The sequence below is a fragment of the Trifolium pratense genome, linkage group LG3, assembly GCF_020283565.1.
Source record: "Trifolium pratense cultivar HEN17-A07 linkage group LG3, ARS_RC_1.1, whole genome shotgun sequence".
Classification (NCBI taxonomy): Eukaryota; Viridiplantae; Streptophyta; class Magnoliopsida; order Fabales; family Fabaceae; genus Trifolium; species Trifolium pratense.
Window position 1 is genome coordinate 17,623,486 of NC_060061.1, and position 18,965 is coordinate 17,642,450.

Genomic DNA, 18,965 nt, shown 5'->3' on the forward strand with positions numbered 1-18,965 from the left:
TTCCCTTTCTTTTTCTTTCATCTTCTGAGCGAGAAACGTGTGTCGCCGGGGAGAGAGATTGATGTCATTGGAAGGAGTGGAAGAGAGAAGAAAAAAGGCATCACAGGCTCACAGCTGTTAGGGAGCACAAGTCGTGGAGGAAGAGACGAAGTGTGGCCGTGGCGGTTATTGGTGATTGGATCTGTTTTGATGTTACCGTTTGTTGATTGATTTCATCAAATTGTGGACATGATTGTTTGTAAAAGTCTAATGTTAGTTTTGATTCGGAGAGGTTAAACTTAATTAAAAAGATTAAGAACAATTACTATTTTGGTTTTCTTTCCATTTTTTATTCAATTAATGCTTATCAATGACATTGTAAACTAATTTGGGTGGATTAATTTAGCTTCTTCAATAAAAAAAAATAATGACATTGTAAACAAATTGACACTAGTACTGCGAAAGTGAAAGTAATTTTCAGTTTTGCTTGATTTCAAATTCTCTTTATTTATTTTCATTGCTTTATTAGGAAAATGATAGTTGAATATCCAGAAATTTTAACTTGTGGGGTATGACCTTTTAGTATTATAAATATTTATAAAAAAAATATAAATACATTTTTTTTTATACATAAACGATAAAATAACGACATCATTATCATTAAAAATGTTGGCTTTTTACTCTTTGACTTTTGTATTTTGATTGTGGTATGCGGAGAATGGGAGTTGGATTTAACGTATCACAATAACCGCTAAAGGCCGTCCGATTAAAAGTGAATGGTTGCGATTAAAACTATCAAAAAGTAATCAAGTTAAATTGCATTAATTAGAACTGTTTAATTGGGTTTCTACGGATGAGATTGTCTAGTGCGTAAAATTACGTGAAAGCACTCGAGTCACTAGCTTGTAGTTGATTATAAGAATAATCAAAATTGCCACCGTACGTGGCGCGTTCATCTTCAACAATCATGTTGTGTAGTATGATCCATGTATCCATTATACGCTTCAATGCATCCATTAGCACATTGATATCATTGTTTGAACCCGCTACTCCAAAGAATGCATGCCAAAGTTTCCGGGGCACTCTTTAAGCACCTTAAATAGTAAGATTTTGTTAAAATTTTATAGAAATGTGTGAAGTCAATGTATTGGAAATTGAAATGTTTCGCTTTTTGAATAAATTATTTCTATAAATAGAATGATTAAAGAGTGCCCCGAGGACATTGTTTAGCAAGACCCAATTTTAAAACATAGATCGAATGCAGCTAGTACCCACAACTACAAATAAAATTAGTGAGATTAAAACTGTTCGACTTTTGTAAAAAAAAAAAAACTATTCGATTGAGATTAGTCAATTTATATTTAAATATCAAAAGTTTATATTTTAAAATGTTAAAACTTCATTTAAATCTAATAAAAATGTATTTTCTAAATTTTAAATAACGATTGCTTGATCGTTAATTCTCTATGAGAGGAAAACCTTTGGTTAGAAGAATTCCCTTCTCTAAGAATTCCTTTGGAAAACCTATAATTATCAATCTACCATTCGTGGTTGGAAGGGGATCCATCATTCATTCGTGACATCAGTTGCCGAAAACGACTTTGATACCAAACGTTGCCGTATTATGAGGGTTGACACCTCAAAGTGTTTCCACGTGTCACATTTTGATTAGTAGAGCTGCCTTTGCCGTGTTGAAACCTCCTAGCAATTTTTGCTATAAAAACCAAACCCCGTAAACCCCAATATTCAAATAGCTACGACAAAGTTTTCAATTCATCGCAGAGAAAAAGAGATTCTTTCGCACCTAGCAGACAACACAACACCGTTTCAAGGTATCATCTACTTTCTCTCCTCCTCTCAATTAAGCCTTCGATTATTAGCTCTTGGTTAATCGATCTTTCGATCGATCAACTTGAATTTTATTTGGATTTTTAGACATCGATTTTTAGGGTTTTTAGTTATCTTTCAATGTTTTGTTCATCAAAGACTTGTGTGCATATAGTTCTTGATTATGTATTGTATGATTCTAAAATCTCTTTCAAAATTTAATTTGCACAGGGATATTATTTCGATTGATTGTAATTTGTAAACTATGTATAAAAGTGTAATCTTAGTTACCCGATTTATTGATTGTTAGGGAGAATTTGATAAGCTTTGAGAATGTTACCTGCTAATATAATTGTTTATAATAGCTGATTTTCTGTTTCCAGTCCTCTGTAACATATAGTAGCCTTTACTTTGTTGTAGCTATAATAAAGAATTGATTATTGATTCATTTGTTTTGGTTTATAATTATATAGATGCAAATCTTTGTCAAGACCCTCACTGGTAAGACCATTACTCTTGAAGTTGAGAGTTCCGATACCATAGACAATGTTAAGGCCAAAATTCAAGATAAGGAAGGGATCCCACCGGACCAGCAGCGTTTGATTTTTGCTGGAAAACAGCTGGAGGATGGGCGGACCCTTGCCGATTACAACATCCAAAAGGAGTCCACCCTCCATTTGGTTCTCCGTCTCCGTGGTGGTATGCAAATCTTTGTGAAGACTCTCACTGGAAAGACAATCACCCTTGAGGTGGAGAGCTCTGACACCATAGACAATGTCAAGGCCAAGATTCAAGACAAAGAGGGAATCCCACCAGACCAGCAAAGGTTGATTTTTGCTGGAAAGCAGCTCGAAGATGGCAGGACCTTAGCTGATTACAACATCCAGAAAGAATCCACTCTTCATCTTGTCTTGCGACTTCGTGGTGGTATGCAGATTTTTGTGAAGACCCTTACTGGCAAGACTATTACTTTGGAGGTTGAGAGCTCAGACACTATTGACAATGTGAAAGCTAAGATTCAGGACAAGGAGGGTATCCCCCCAGACCAGCAAAGGTTGATCTTTGCTGGAAAGCAGCTCGAAGATGGGCGAACTTTGGCCGATTACAACATCCAAAAGGAATCCACCCTTCATCTTGTCCTACGTTTGAGGGGAGGTATGCAGATCTTTGTGAAGACATTGACAGGGAAGACCATTACTTTGGAGGTTGAGAGCTCAGACACCATTGACAACGTGAAGGCTAAGATACAAGACAAAGAGGGTATCCCTCCAGACCAGCAGAGGCTCATTTTTGCTGGAAAGCAACTTGAAGATGGCCGTACCTTGGCCGATTATAACATCCAGAAGGAATCCACCCTTCATCTTGTCCTTCGTTTGAGGGGAGGCATGCAGATCTTTGTGAAGACTTTGACAGGGAAGACCATTACTTTGGAGGTAGAAAGTTCAGATACAATCGATAATGTCAAGGCAAAAATACAGGACAAGGAAGGAATCCCACCAGATCAGCAGAGGTTGATCTTTGCTGGGAAGCAATTGGAGGATGGAAGGACCCTTGCTGACTACAACATTCAGAAGGAGTCTACTCTTCACCTTGTTTTGCGCCTTCGTGGTGGACTTTAAGTATGTGAATGTTGCATAGCTGTCTTATAATGTGTGGAAGTGCGCAGGTCTTTGGTTTCTATTGTTTCAGAACTTCTGGTTTCATGGGTCTTTATTCTTTATTGGCCCTTCAAACTTTAGTTTGCTGTGGTATTTGTATAACTCTGTTCTCAGTTTACTTCATGAACATGGTTTATCTGTTATTGTTCTAGTAATCATGTACTCCTTTGTATTTTTATCTGAAGTTCAAAATGATAATTTTGAAATGTTACTTTTGATTTCATTACTGCTTTGCTCGTAATTGGAAATAGCAGAAGCTTTCCGTGTGATGCTGTTTGTTAGACGTAGTAGGTAATACTTCTTTTATACCGGTCTCGTTTCCCATTACCTATTTCCCCTGTTACAGTATAACAAAACATCAAATTTTGGAAATATTGGTAAATAAAAAAGGCTACATTACTACGTCTCTTGCCGAGGATGCTTTTCACAAAGAGTTCTGAAAAGAAAACTCCATTTAAATTCTAGTTTTGGTTGTGTTTTTCCTTATACTCCACACAAAAAGAGGGATAAACCTGATAAAAGGATAGAACCAAAAATAATTATCATTGAAAGTGTGGGCAAGTAGTTCTATGTTTATTTAACAAATTTAACTGCAAAATAGAAGAATTGTTGCAAGCAGAACTGAAAATTACACCGTGGACAAAAAAATGGGTGTAGAAATATACTATTTACCAAAAGTTTCAGATTGTTGATGTTGATTGTATTACACGTAAAGGTACAAGGCTCTTAATTGAACCTAGTCAAAGAAGCTACATTTGTCTTAGAATTATGAAAATTCAATGAAGCTATCAAGGATAAGGATCCAATCCAAGAAGAGAGCTCATATTGATTAAAAATGTGACCTTTTTTTTTTGATAGGAAACATACTTTCATTAGAAAAAGACTGGAAAACAGCCAAACATAATACAATTAGTAGCAGAATTTGACATAACAGAAGTATTGGGAGCTGCCCCTACCCAAGTTCTATTTCCACTAATCTAGGCAAAGAAGCTAAGTTATGAGCATCAATATTTTGATCTCTTCTAACAAACAAGACACTAACATTAGGCAAACTAGACAACAATTCCCTACAATCTTGAGCTACCATCTCAATGGCATCAATCTTCACCTTGTTAGATATGCAGTCAACCACATTTGCTGCATCAGAAAATATACACACAGAGTGCAAACCTTGCTCTCGGACAAACTGGAATGCCCAGCGAACACCCAACGCTTCAGCCATAACTAGATCCATTGCAATATCATCACACTTGCAGGCACTGAAAGTTGTAATTCTGTCATGATTTTTAAGCACAAGTTCCCAAACAGTTGGGCCATTCAAATTGCAGCCAGCATCAACAAAAACAAAAAAAAAAGTGACATTGAAGTTGATGAATAAGGCACAAAACCGAGGGGTTAAGTCCATGGAAAGGAAAAGAAGGTTTGAAAGTTGAAGATGACATTGTGAGGTATTAAACAAGTCTCTTAGAATAATCAAATGCCCAAGTAAAACTATATTATCTGTGAACAAGAATACACTTGTAAATCTAATTGTAGTTTTTATGTTTATTCATGCAGAAAACATTTCTGATATTACATCATTACATTTCACACATCATACAAAAGGTAAACATTACATGCCAAGAAGACTCTTAAGTAAGTAAGAGATTAACAGTGCTAATTATGAATTTAACCAGAGATCTCAATGGACTTGACTTCAGGCTTCTTAATCTCTTCTTTTGGAACAGTAACTGTTAGAACACCGTTCTCCATGGAAGCTTTCACTTGATCCATTTTAGCATTCTCAGGCAACCTGAACTTCCTCACAAACTTTCCACTGCTACGCTCAACACGATGCCATTCATCATTCTTGTCTTCTTTCTCAACATTCCTCTCACCACTAATCTGAAGAACTCTGTCATCTTCAATTTCAACCTTCACTTCTTCCTTCTTGAGTCCAGGAAGATCAGCCTTGAACACGTGTGCTTCCGGTGTCTCCTTCCAGTCCACTCGTGTACTCAAAAACGCAGAATTGTCACGAGGGAATGAAGCAGAAAGTGCAGAATTGGGAAATTGAAAGTCTCTCAAAGGATCCCAAACATCAATGCAGAATGGATCAAAAGTCTCTCAAAAGAAACTTGGAATCAACGACATTCTATTTATGATGTAGTCCCATTACTAAATGTATTATTCTCAAGGAAACAAACCTATAACTAATAGGAACGATTTAGTAAAAATATTATTACTTTTAACAACATCATTACATTTCTTAATATGTGTTAAAAGACAATCTTTTTGAGACGAAGGGAATACGTAGTTGAGTACTCTGAATTGAGAATTGAGTGCGAGATATCAATGCGAAGTGTGGAAAGAGGCACGCATATATATTCAGCTGCTAGTGCTATTAAGATAATAGGTTCACCATTAAAACACACATATATATTCAGCTGCTAGTGCTATTATGGACATACTTTAAATAAAAGACCTGATCCACTTAATTTTTCTTCTATGATTTTGGATTGCTTTTCTACCATTGATGGAGAGAGATAATTATTCCAATCTCCTATTTCTGCCTTTCGAAATAAGTACTTTTTCTCAATTTTCCATCCAAAATCTCAAAATTTATTTGCCTCCGATTCTTTCTTTTTTTTCAAAGCTAGTGCTATTACTTACATTTATTTGCCTCCAAATTTGATAATATTTTCAATCCTGCCATTATTTTCCTCCTCAAGTGATTCAAAAGAAGGCACTAGCTCATGTGAATTAGATTAAGTAATGGATGATTCTCTAAAGAAGAGAAATGATTACGATTAACAATGGCAAAGGTAAGGGCTTTCAACCATGTTGTTCCTGATTTTGGTATAGAGGCAATAATAACATCACTATCTTCAGCTTGAAAATGGTTTTGAAAAGAGATTATAGATTTGATTTGAGATGGTGGAGCCCAAAAACCTTGAGATGGGGACACCATAATATTCTTTAAGTGAGAGGATTAGCTCCTTAAATTTACTAATTGCTTCTAATTGAACATCTTTTGATTGCTCTTCTATGAAATGTGTTATGTGTTGATGATGATGCCATTAAATGAAGGAGAAAATGTTCATATTCTAGTTTGCCATACTATAGTGGTTTGCATTGTTTTTGTTATTTATAGGATACATAATACATTAATTAATTTAATAATGGTTTGTTTAAAAGAAAATACATGGCTTAATTACAATTTTGGTCCATTATGTTTATTTTAGGTTTCAAGTTGGTCCATTATTTTTTTTCCCTTTGCATTAGTGGAAAGACATTGATTAAGGAAAGGAAACACATTGATGGTTTTCTTTCCTTTCTCCTTAGTGGCTTGGAAGGTTCTAATCATGTCAAATTCTCAAGTGGCGTGTTTTAGTGTCCTTGAGCCAAATTTCATCTTGGGAAATAAGTTTAGCGATTGTTGGTTTAATTAATGGGTTTTTCTTTTGATTTTCAGGGTAATTTATATCACAGGAAAAAATACCCATCCTTTATTCGAATTTTATTTATGCACAATCTGCTAGCTTTCTTCTTGTTCAAAGGCTTTTGTATACTTTCTGCAAATAAAATGCAGCCATATGATTAGGGTCATCTATCCATATCTTTCATTTTGTAGCTCATAGGCTATTGGAGTTTTGATTTCATCTTTTCACATGAAACTCAAGTTATACTACCTTACACTCGGAAAACAATTATGGGAAAAAAAAACTTATTGAGCTATTGATAAACTATTGAACTTTGAACCAGGGTCTTTCATCACTCCAATTTTCAAGTCATTGATTGTATATACTTTTTAAAAGTAACATCGATTCATGAAAAACTTCCTCTCTATGTATAAACACAAGTCATTAACATTATGCCAAACAAATATCATGAAAGAAAAGCTCGATCATTCTGAAATTCTCACGAATAATTGACCGAAGTGTCATATTGATATTTTTAATACACTTAGACAGAAGTGTCTTGCGTCTTTGTGGTGGTATGCAGATTTTCGTCAAAACTCTTACTGGTAAGACGATAACTTTGGAGGTTGAGAGCTCAGACACGATTGACAATGTGAAGGCTAAGATACAGGACAAGAAGGGCATTCCCTCGGATCAGCAAAGGTTGATTTTTGCTGGAAAGCAGCTCGAAGATGGCCGAACCTTAGCTGATTACAACATCCAGAAGGAATCCACCCTTCATCTTGTCCTTCGTCTGAGGGGAGGTATGCAGATCTTTGTTAAGACTTTGACTGGAAAGACCATTACACTGGAGGTAGAAAGTTCAGATACGATCGATAATGTGAAGGCAAAAATACAGGACAAGGAGGGAATCCCACCAGATCAGCAGAGGTTGATCTTTGCTGGGAAGCAATTGGAGGATGGAAGGACCCTTGCTGACTACAACATTCAGAAGGAGTATACTCTTTACCTTGTCTTGCGCCTTCGTGGTGGATTTTAAGTATGTGAATGTTGCATAGCTGTCTTATAATGTGTGGAAGTGCTTGCAGGTCTATAGTTTCTATTGTTTCAGAACGTCTTGTTGCATGGGTCTTTATTCCATATTGGCCCTTAAAACTTTAGTTTGCTGAGGTATTTGTTTAATTTTGTTCTCAGTTTACTTAATGAACATGGTTTATCTGTTACTGTTCTAGTAATCATGTACTCCTTACTTTGTACTCTCATCTGAAGTTCAAAATGATATGTGTGCTTTTGATTTCATTACTGCTTTCTTCGCAATTGGAAAGAGTAAAAGTTTTCAGTGTGATTCTGTGCGGTAGACGCAGTAGGTAGTTTCTTTTATACGGTCTCCTTTCCCTTTACCTATTTTCCCTGTTACAGTATAACAAAACAAATAAGACATAGGTGGTGAATAAAAATGGCTGCATTACTACATCTCTTGCTGAGGATGCTTTTCACAAGAGTTCTGAAAAGAGAACTCCTTTTGAATTCTAGTTGTGCTTGTGTTTTTCTTATACTCCACACAAAAAGAGGGATAAACCTGATAAAAGGATAGAACCAAAAATAATTATCAATGAAAGTGTTGGTAAGTACTTCTATGTTTATTTAACAAGTTTTAACTGCAAAGTAGAAAAATTGTAGCAAGCAGAACTGAAAATTACACTGAGGCCAAAAAAATTAGTCTAGAAATATTACTATTTACCACAAGTTTCAGATTGTTGATGTTGATTGTATTACACGTAAAGGTACAACGCTCTTAACTGAACCTAATCAAAGAAGCTATGTTTGTCTTAGAATTATGAAAACTCAATGAAGCTATCAAGGATCTAGAAATATATCTCTCAGAATTATTTTCCCCATCTTAACACCTTGATACAATCATTATATGCTTGCATTATCTGTAAGATGTAAAGTCCGCATTCTTTAAGTCCGCATCTTAACACCATTCTCCATGGAAGCTTTCACTTGATCCATTTTAGCATTCTCAGGCAACCTGAACTTCCTCACAAACTTTCCACTGCTACGCTCAACGCGATGCCATTGATCGTTCTTATCTTTTTTCTCAACATTCCTCTCACCACTAATCTGAAGAACTCTGTCATCTTCAATTTCAACCTTCACTTCCTCCTTCTTGAGTCCAGGAAGATCAGCCTTGAACACGTGTGCTTCTGGTGTTTCCTTCCAGTCCACTCTTGTACTCACAAAAGCAGAATTGTCACGAGGGAATGAAGCAGAAAGTGCAGAACTGGGAAATTGAAAGTCTCTCAAAGGATCCCAAACGTCAATGGAGAATGGATCAAAAGCATTGCTCCTTCGGCCACCAAAGAAACTTGGAATCAACGACATTATGTTTATGATGTACTAGTTGAGTACTCTGAGAACTGAGAATTGAGAATTGATTTTAATAATAAAATGAGTGTATTCATCAAAATATTTTTATTAATGATAGTAAGTGGAGTAATTAAGGGGGGTGTATTGGATTAAGATTTCACAAGATAATTTTAACAAAAAAAGTCTTGAAGATTTTAAATGACTTTGTGAGATTATATTGATTTTATGAGATTTTAGAAGACTTTTTTGAAAGTCTTTTTACAATCAAGATTTTTAATACAGGAATTTGTGAGACTTTATAGCACAGGGATTGGTTATTATACATAAGCTATCCTTATGCACCATGCATAAGTTACTTAGTGCACCCCCCAAATTACTTGTGCACCCCCCAAATTACTAGCACACCCCCAAATTTCTCATGCACCCCCCAAATTACTTGTGCACCCCCAAATTTCTCATGCACCCTCAAATTTCTCATGCACCCCCAAAATTTCTCGCACACCCCCAATATGACTTTTGCCCCCCAATTTTATTTTTTTGGTCCCCTCCACATTTCTAGCCTAAACCATTTTGTTGTGGGAATGGTTTCAGAGATATGCACTCCAAAACCATTAAGTGTATAAGATGGTTTTAGAGTACAACCCTATAATTAGAATACAAACAATAATTGTGATTTGAAACCATTTAACCAACATAATGGTTTCCAGAATTTTTAAAACCATATAAACACACATAAAACCATTTTACAATACAAATGGTTTCAGTGTATAACTATCTGAAACCATTTAACCAACATAATGGTTTCCAGAATTTTTAAAACCATAAAAACACACATAAAACCATTTTACAATACAAATGGTTTCAGTGTATAACTATCTGAAACCATTTAACCAGCATAATGGTTTCCAGAATTTTTGAAACCATAAAAACACACATAAAACCATTTTACAATACAAATGGTTTTAGTGTATAACTATCTGAAACCATTTAACTGGTTTTAAATAATGATTATAATTGTACCAAAAAAAAACAATTATGATTCTAATTATAGGTTGTACTTCAAAACCATCTTATGCACTTAATGGTTTTGGAGTGTATATTTTTGAAACCATTCCCACAGCAAAATGGTTTAGGCTTGAAATATGGGGGGTTAAAAAAAAATTGGGCGCACAAGTCATCTGGGGGTGCGTGAAAAATTTTGGGGGTGCGCTAGAAATTTGGGGGTGCGCGAGAAATTGGGGGGTGCATGAGAAATTTGGGGGGTGCACGAGAAATTTGGGGGTGCACGAGTAATTTGGGGGGTACGTGAGAAATTTGGGGGGTGTGAGATTAGGTGTGAGTGTGTGAGTTGAGATTGGCTAGGATTATTACATGTGGATGCTCAATCTAATGGATGTTATTGACTTATGTACCATGCATAAGGATTACACTTATGTATAATAACTTCTCCCTTAAGATTTAAATGACTCAATAAATTCAATATAAGTATTTTCTAAAATAATAATGAATCAATCAATGAAAAAGAATCATTCCTTAAAAAAATCAAACAATCATGAATATCAAATAAATGGATATTAAACAAAAAAATGTAAAAATTAATAAAAAGATGCATAAACGTTGAAAAAATAATTAATAGGTTGATGAAAAAACAACCATGAATCATAAAAAAAAGTGAATAGTTGCATAATCATTTTTTTTTTTTTTTTTGCAAAAAGTTACAAAATTATGTTACAGAATTTTTCAAAGTTGTAAAATTATGTTACAGAAATTATGTTACAGATTTTTTAAAGTGGCATATATGTATGAACGATGAAGAAAAAACCATATGAATAACTAGTATGCATGTAGCTTATAAAAAGTGAAATCATTAATCAATGAATTATATATTAAAAAAAAAAAAAACGAAATCGATTGCCAGCAATAACTAGTATGCCTATAGACTGTCATTCAAAGGAAAAATTGATTGTGAATAGATCGTATGAGAAAGAATTTGGTAATATTCCTGTTCTGCAGAAGATGAAGAGAGAAAAAAAAAGTCTTGGAAGATTATAAAAAGTCTCATGGGTTGGAGTAGGATTGTTGGATGAGTGTTTTGTGTGTATTTTTAACAAAAAAGTCTGTCAAAATCCATTCCAAAGAAGAATCTATAAAAATCCGTAGACTTTTGAATACCAATAGACATTTTAAAAGTGGTATGAAATCTTAATTGAATACCAGCGGATTTTGTTGCCCTGAAAAAAAAAATCTTAATTGTCTTGATTGAATACCACAGGATTTATTTGACTTTTGTAAAAGTTTTGATTGAATACCACAAGACTTTTGTATCATAAAAAAGTCTTTTAAAATCCTTTGAAATCTCAATCCAATACACCCTCCTAAGTAATTTTGTGAGTTGAAATGAAATAAATAAGTAAATGTTGTTTTAGTATTTGAAAGAAACAAATAATTTGATAAAAATAAAAAATTCAAATGAAGACACTTATCTATTGAGGTGTTTGTAGTTTTGAATTCATTCAAAGGTAAAAATTCATTTGATACATAGAAAAAATTATTCGTCGTTTGGTTGATTTTGAATGACTAACTAAAAAAAATCGATATAATGAAATCTAATGATTTATTTTAAATCGATTTTTAGATATTCAAATTATGAATTATAATTTTTTTATTAAATATTATAAAGATACAAGAAAATAAACAAGTTTTGTTTAAAATAACATATTCTATATAAAAATTATCGATTATATTTCCTCCTAAAAAAAAAATCATCGATTATATTTGTAACATATGACATAGTAAAATAAATAGATTAAATGATAGCGATCAAGTTACTCAAAGATGGATGCACCCTTACGCATCCGCATCGCACTCTTATAGAGAATATTCATCAGGTTCATCGAAGTGTGAATTCGATTAAATAGCTATATGTTGTTAGATAAGCTAATCAAGCGGCGGATCAAATGGAGAAGCATGGATTGTCCCTATGTTTATTTTAAGATTTTTAATGTTGTTTCTAGTTTTATTTGTTTGCCTATTTGGACTAAATGTGCTTGTATAAGCTTTTCTCGTGGTTTCTATTTAAGTTTTATTTTTTTAGGGGAAAGACTCCTTTTGCCCATAAAAAATAAATAGATTAAATTGACCTAATGAATAATATAAAAAAAATTCTATAAAAAAATAAATAAGGACACAAGTGAAAATTTGTTTTTTTTTTTTTTTTGATGGAAATGAAAATTTGTTATTGTTAAACAATTATTAGCTTAATAATATTTTAAAGTCTTAATAAAAATATATTAGTATAAGAAAAGTCATGTTATTATGTGAACTTTGTAAAAAAACAAATAAATATATCCAAATACATATATCATTTTCATATAATAAAATGAAATGAATTTTTTTTTTTAGCAAACTAAAATGAATTTTAGAAATTGAATTCAACGGAAATTAATTTTCATGTTGAACCATACAAAGTCAATTCAACGGAAATGAATTTCCTTGTTCAATGAAACGAGTGTGAGTCGTGAGCATAGAAAGCACGCACCACGCAGTTGAATCGGATTCACTTTCAAACAGAGCGAAAATGGTGAAAAAACTTGTACCGGACCCTCCGAACCTCAAGAAATACGGTGTTCCTTTATACTCCGTTGCTTGGGTTCCCAAAACCGTTCTCAAATCGATCCAAAATGTAACCGCCGATGATTCCTCCGACGCCGATCATAAACCTTTGCCGGAGACGGCACAACCTGACGAAGGGAAGTACCTTGTGTTCGCCGGTGGCGGTGGACAGGGACGCAGCGGTATACCTAATTCTGTGTTGCTCGCATATTTCGATGTTGCGTCCGTTTCTCTCTCTGATTCACCGGTACGTCTTATATTTCGATTTTGCGTTCGGTTATTAAATTTTGATTCATTTGATTTTGTAGTGAAAAATTCGTAATCTGTGAGATTAGAGGAATCGGATCTGATTTTGATTCGGATTTTTGTTGTTTATCTTGTGAAATTGTGATGCGATTGAATGTTTGTTTTACAATGTGATGAATCTGTTATTTATTGCTGCTTTGAATTTAGGCTTTCTACCGTTTATTTGATGTTTTGTTTTGTTGAAGTAGATTTATCTGAAATTGAATTGCATAAATTCTATAGTTTGAGTAACTTTATCAATATTTCAGGTGTATAAGCTAGGAACTAATTCCGAGTTGCCTTATAGAATGACAGTTCATCCCAATGGAGATGGCATTATTTGTGCGATGGAAACGCCAAAGAGTTGCAGGTCTTTTTCTTCTCCTCTCTTATTTGCTTTCTAGAATTTGTTCATTTTCATTCATTAACGAGAAAGCACTCCGGCTAGAGTTCATTTTTTCGTTCAATTATAATGCTTCATATTTTGAATGAATGAAACCGGATTACTTTTGTGAATACTTGTAAACCATGCTTGGTTGAGTAGATGGAAATTTTATCATGTTGCCATGCATTTCCTTTTTTCACCAACTCAACCAAGTTATCAGATAAAGAAAGAGAAATTGGATCATGAATTCAAAGGTTTCAGATTTGTATGATTTATGATCGGATATAGAGAAATAAAATCCCAAAAGAATTATTAGCTATCTAGTATGTTGAGGAACTGCATGAGGTTTATATAGTTTGATTATATATCCAAAATGTAGCCTTTTTTTATGTTGACCTTCTAGGCTGAGATATCTTTCAATGGTTATTTTATTTATACTTTAGTACCTGCACATGGATTGCAGAAATTCAATCACTTGGTTCTACAGTTCTATCTCTAGAAATTTTTAGTCAATAGTAATATTATTTTCTACCCTATACTGTAGGATAGAAGATTGAACTGGCAAATTATAAACCATATAGACTGCATGGTATTTTAGTAATTCCAACCATAGCGTGCGATGTAAGATGATGTTTGATAACTGGATTTTAATATAGCTAGCACCAGTAAGAAGTTGAATTGACAAATCAGTACGCAGAAATTTTCTGGAGAGCAGTTATCAGCAATCCAATCTAATTAATTGATTTGAAATAAATCCCAACTATAAATAGTTTTATGAATTCAGGTTTATTTATAAAATGTAGTTTCATTGTTGAAGAATTTAGTTTAATTTAGAGCAATATAAGCAGTGTTGTTCAATGTGCAAAAAATATCAAGAAAAACGGTGCTTTCTACTTTTTAGTTTTTAGAGGGTTGGCTGCTGGATAAATGGTGTATGCCATTGTAAATTCCCAGAACATGTTTTAGTGCTGCTGCTAACCAAATGAAAGTATGGGTTTACTGCATTGCAGGAGGAAATACAATTAGAAAGTGGGCAGTTAAGGTCATTGCATTGCGTCAGTCCATAATATTGTATTGATACTCTAGACCAACAAAAGGCTTTGATATTCTTTTGCACCGTTACAGCTAACTATAGAACATTATGATCAATAATATGTTATGCCTTGCACATGCAGATGGTTTGACTGGGATCAAAACGAGACTGCTGAAATTCACAAGTTGGGTCTGAAAGTGTCAGAGAAAGTGCTCACCGAGTTGGATAATGTTGGACTACAGTTAGCATTGGCATTTGACAATGATGGTACTACACTAGCAGCTGGTGGAGAGGTATTGGCTTCCTCTACATTTATATAAATGAAGAGATTAAGATCTAAACCATTACTTTTTGTAAAAGGGGATGAGATTAATAAATTATCTTCTATTGCTTTTGTACAAAGAATTTGATGTAAGTAGGTAGTATAGTATCTCAAGGTCAATATAAAATGCACTTAATAGAAGAATTATTTGATCATTAATTTAGTATATGAAAAGTTAATCCAGGTTATAATGGTACACCTAGTTCATTTGTCATAGACGTAAGCATGTAACCATTTGCTTGGCCTAAGCTAGCCTAATGAGAAAAGGCTTTGGTTGCTGTTGTAATTAACCATTTGTTTGTCAATAGTACAAATAGTATTTCCTTGTATCTGTTGACATAAACCTGAAAACATTGCTCTCAATAGATAATTGATTTGTATTTTCTGAAGATCCAGCCTAAATGGGTGGCAACTGGCAACCGACAAATTAAATTGTAACTTATAGCTTCAAAAGCTGTTAAAACCTCAATATGTAAACTCTTATGTTGCTGTTCCATCTTGCTTCAACTTTCATATATGTGGTGATATATGGTCTTGCCTTTTGTTTTTCTCGGTGGAGGAATTTTTCTTTTTCAGGACAGGAGTTGCATCATTTGATGCTTCCAAATTGCAGTTTTCTTTTTACCAGCAAACATAAAATTGTAGATAATTTCTTTTTTGAAGGATTGGTGTGCCATATGATATTTTATTTTTGTGCAGTACAGGACGGCAGTCTAAGGGTTTTCAAGTGGCCTAGCATGGAAACTATTATCAACGAGTCTAATGCTCATTCTACTGTAAAGGATTTGCATTTCAGGTCCGATGCACATAGCAGCATAATCATTTCACTTAATTGATACTATTTGACTTTATAACTCGCAAGAAAAAGAAGAAAAAATTGAGAAAAGATAAGAGATAGAGAGGCTCCATAAATCTTGTTATTTTTTATGGATTGTGGCTTAGTCTGGTTTTGTCTGTCTTTCAGTTTTGATGGCAAGTTGATTGTCTCTTTGGGAGGTGGTGGCCCTTGCAGGGTTTGGGACGTTTCTTCAGCAATAGCTTTGGCTACTCTAGCAAATGAAAATGTGAGCAATTGATTAAAACCTCACTAGTGGAGAAAGTTATTTTGATTTGATGGTTTTGTATGCATTTTTGAAAATTTCATTTACTTTAAGATTAATTACTTGAAATTTGGCTGTCATGAATTGCACTCAATCACAGTCAACACTGACATAAATGGAATATGTATAAATTGAATAATTAACTAATATAGTTTATAGATTTATTTAGTAATTAGTAGAGACTTGATATATATTGTTTTCAATACATTTGTTTCAAAAACTATTTCTTATTGGATAATGTTCATTTGCTTTATATTTTCTGGTGTAAATTATTATTCAGTATCTACATGTTTTTTCATATATAGATGACTTAAAAGTATTATGGAAAAAAGTCTACAAAACAGTTGTTTATAGTATATGACATGTCAACTTAGTGGTTTACACACTTGAGCTGTCAGACCAGCATTGGCAACCAGCCTGTGTGCACTAAAGTTGATTCGTTCTGCCTGATTGTTGTAATGCCAATTGGTACTAATTGGTCAGGCCAGCATTGGGTCAGATTCCCAGTTTAACTGATTAAATTAGCTGGTCTACTCTGGTTCTGAAAATTGATAGTTTTGTGATAATTTCCTAAAGTAACCTACAAAGATAGAACGTGAGTTGGTTTTCCTGGTGTTGATGGGCCAAATAAAGGAGATAGGAGGCTAGGATCAAATATTTTAAAGCCAACAACATACTGTATATTCTAAGAGGCCCATAACTATGGTTTGAAGCTTTTTTAACCAACACGTTCATTAATTCTATATATTCGGATTACGTTCCAAACACAATCATGTTGAAGTATTGGGAAGTATCTTATATGCATCTTAACTAGAGAATAATTCTAATCATGTGGAAATGTACCCTACATTTATAATAAGCAAAAATCTAACATTTAACATCTAGTTGGAAAAGATTCTAACTGCCTTGGCTGAACAAAGGGAATATATGGTTCCTCAATATGATTCCCATGTTTTTTATGTTGGTGATTGCTTTTGCTTTGTCATAAATTCTATATAGTTATAGTATGTACTAATCATATTTTGTTGAATTTCATACAGCGTGAAATTTTTAGCTCTTGCAGATTTTCCCAAATAAATGACGGGACTCGAGTTTTATATATTGTTGCCGGGACAGGTATATATTTTGCAGAAAAAATCATCTACTTTTTGTATCTTTACTTAACTGACAAAATTTCATTGTTTTGTATAGAAAAAGGTGGAAGCATCGTGACCTGGAATACACAAACATGGGAAAGGATTAGTTCAAAGCTTATTTCGCGTGATACGATATGTGCATTCAATGTCTCAGCTGATGGAAAATTTCTGGCATGGTACATATTTATTCTCTATATTTCTGGTACTTAATATGGCACCCTATTCTTTTTCTTAAGCTACCTGGAAGCAAGTGGTGGCTTAATTTTTGTGGTTTACCTTCAGACCTCATTGGTACATTTTTACTAAAACTTACATCTTTTGTTTTGGTGGATTGACATGCAGCGGAACACCTTCTGGAGAGATTGTAATTGTAAATTCAACAAATATGCACATTCATACAAAGATAAAAAATGCTCACCTTGGCATAATAACTGCTTTAGCTTTTTCCCCTGATTCAAGGTTTGGAGTTTTTTTTTTCCTGCCAAAATTTACTGTTTATGGCTTTATGCCCTGTTTGAAGGTATTTTTAGTCATAATTGTGGGTTCTGTATTCAGGGCATTGGCTTCTGTATCCTTGGATTCAAGTGCAAAGGTAACAGTAATTGAAGAGAAGAAAAATGGTATGTGCATATTTCATGATTTGTTGATTTGATAACACTATGACATATGTTCTTGATTTACAGATTTATAAAGGTTTATCAGAGCTCGTAATAATTGGTGTTATTCTTTTTGCCTGTCAGTCTGTTGGTTTAATAAACCTTGAATTTTAGTTCCGAAATTTTGTTTAATTGCTAGTAAGTTTAGGAAGTTAAGCACTCATTTTGCTTGCAAAGGATACCTGGTTCCTGAGTCTGGTGATGATTTATATAATATGTGCAATGTGTACAATAGTTAATAGTGTACTTACTATAAATAAAACTGCATTAGTAAAAAAGCATGTTTGTGTCTATACTTGTGGCCGGCCTAAAAACAATTTCTGCGGGCTTAAACATCTGGGGAAAATTAGTAACCCAACATGATATTAAATATTAAATAAATAAAACAAGAAGCTATCAATGAAATTAAGGATACATTGCCAAATGGATGTTTTATTGATCGTGTATCAAGTGGCGTAGCCAATTTAGCAAATGACCAACTATTTGTGTTTTTTTTCTTGTTTTCAGGAGGGCTGAGCTTGTGGTTTGCAATACTTATCATCCTACTTGCAGTAGCTGCTTACTTCCTGAAGGTTGAAGGAATTGAAAAGTTAAGGCTTCAATATTGGTAGCTAACATCTTTAAAAATATTACTGCTTACCTTTGAAGCATTTCCATTTTTGGGGGGATTTACAGATACTTATTTCATAATTTTCATCATTCTAAGTTGTTTTTCCATCTGATATTCACCCTCTCACTAGTGCTGTGTAGATTGTATAATTATGGTGTTAAATTGTTATGAAATATCTTATGGGATGGTTCAATCACGAATTAAATTGTTTTGGATATCTATATCTATTTGGTGTCATAATTTTCATGCGTTTTCTCTTAAAAACTTTAATACATGGATTACATTTCTCACTCTCGTCCATTTTCACTTTTATCTTTTTCCGTCATCTCATTCATTCTCCAAGTATCGGTGAGCTTAGTTTTTTTCTTGGATATCATTTCTTATAACATTTTTACTATCACGTCAAAGTGAAACCTGACCCGTGAACTGACCAACATAATATAAAGGGTAAAGTATAATGACCTCTCTAAGGTGTCACTGTGTCTAAATGCAACTAAACACTTCATCTATTTTTCAATCATCAGTAACCACTCCTGCCACTAGTTTCAGTCAAGGTTCCCATGCAAAACACACTAGGGTTGGTTTTGTAAA

The 18,965-nt window shown here is 33.8% G+C and overlaps 2 protein-coding genes and 2 pseudogenes across 3 annotated transcripts; 2 read left to right on the plus strand and 2 right to left on the minus strand.

Moving 5' to 3' along the window:
• The first annotated feature begins 1,654 nt into the window (after positions 1–1,654).
• On the plus strand, positions 1,655–7,942 carry LOC123914354 (annotated as a pseudogene).
• Positions 5,087–5,597, minus strand: LOC123914353 (annotated as a pseudogene).
• Positions 7,943–8,827: 885 nt separating the features above from the next.
• LOC123914691 (18.2 kDa class I heat shock protein-like) lies at positions 8,828–9,250 on the minus strand. Its single transcript, XM_045965875.1, has one exon. The coding sequence runs from the start codon at positions 9,248–9,250 to the stop codon at positions 8,828–8,830; it is 423 nt and encodes a 140-aa protein (XP_045821831.1).
• A 3,356-nt stretch (positions 9,251–12,606) lies between these two features.
• Positions 12,607–18,622, plus strand: LOC123914350 (SEC12-like protein 2). 2 transcript variants are annotated; one of them, XM_045965472.1, is made up of 10 exons: positions 12,607–13,094; positions 13,402–13,502; positions 14,693–14,843; positions 15,577–15,668; positions 15,837–15,936; positions 17,013–17,088; positions 17,164–17,284; positions 17,451–17,567; positions 17,664–17,728; positions 18,272–18,622. In XM_045965472.1, the coding sequence occupies exons 1-10, from the start codon at positions 12,813–12,815 to the stop codon at positions 18,373–18,375; spliced, it is 1,209 nt and encodes a 402-aa protein (XP_045821428.1). In that variant the 5' UTR covers positions 12,607–12,812; the 3' UTR covers positions 18,376–18,622. The 2 variants fall into 2 exon arrangements, with proteins under 2 accessions (XP_045821428.1, XP_045821426.1); XM_045965470.1 differs by having other exon boundaries at positions 17,451–17,728.
• The last annotated feature ends 343 nt before the right edge of the window (positions 18,623–18,965 follow it).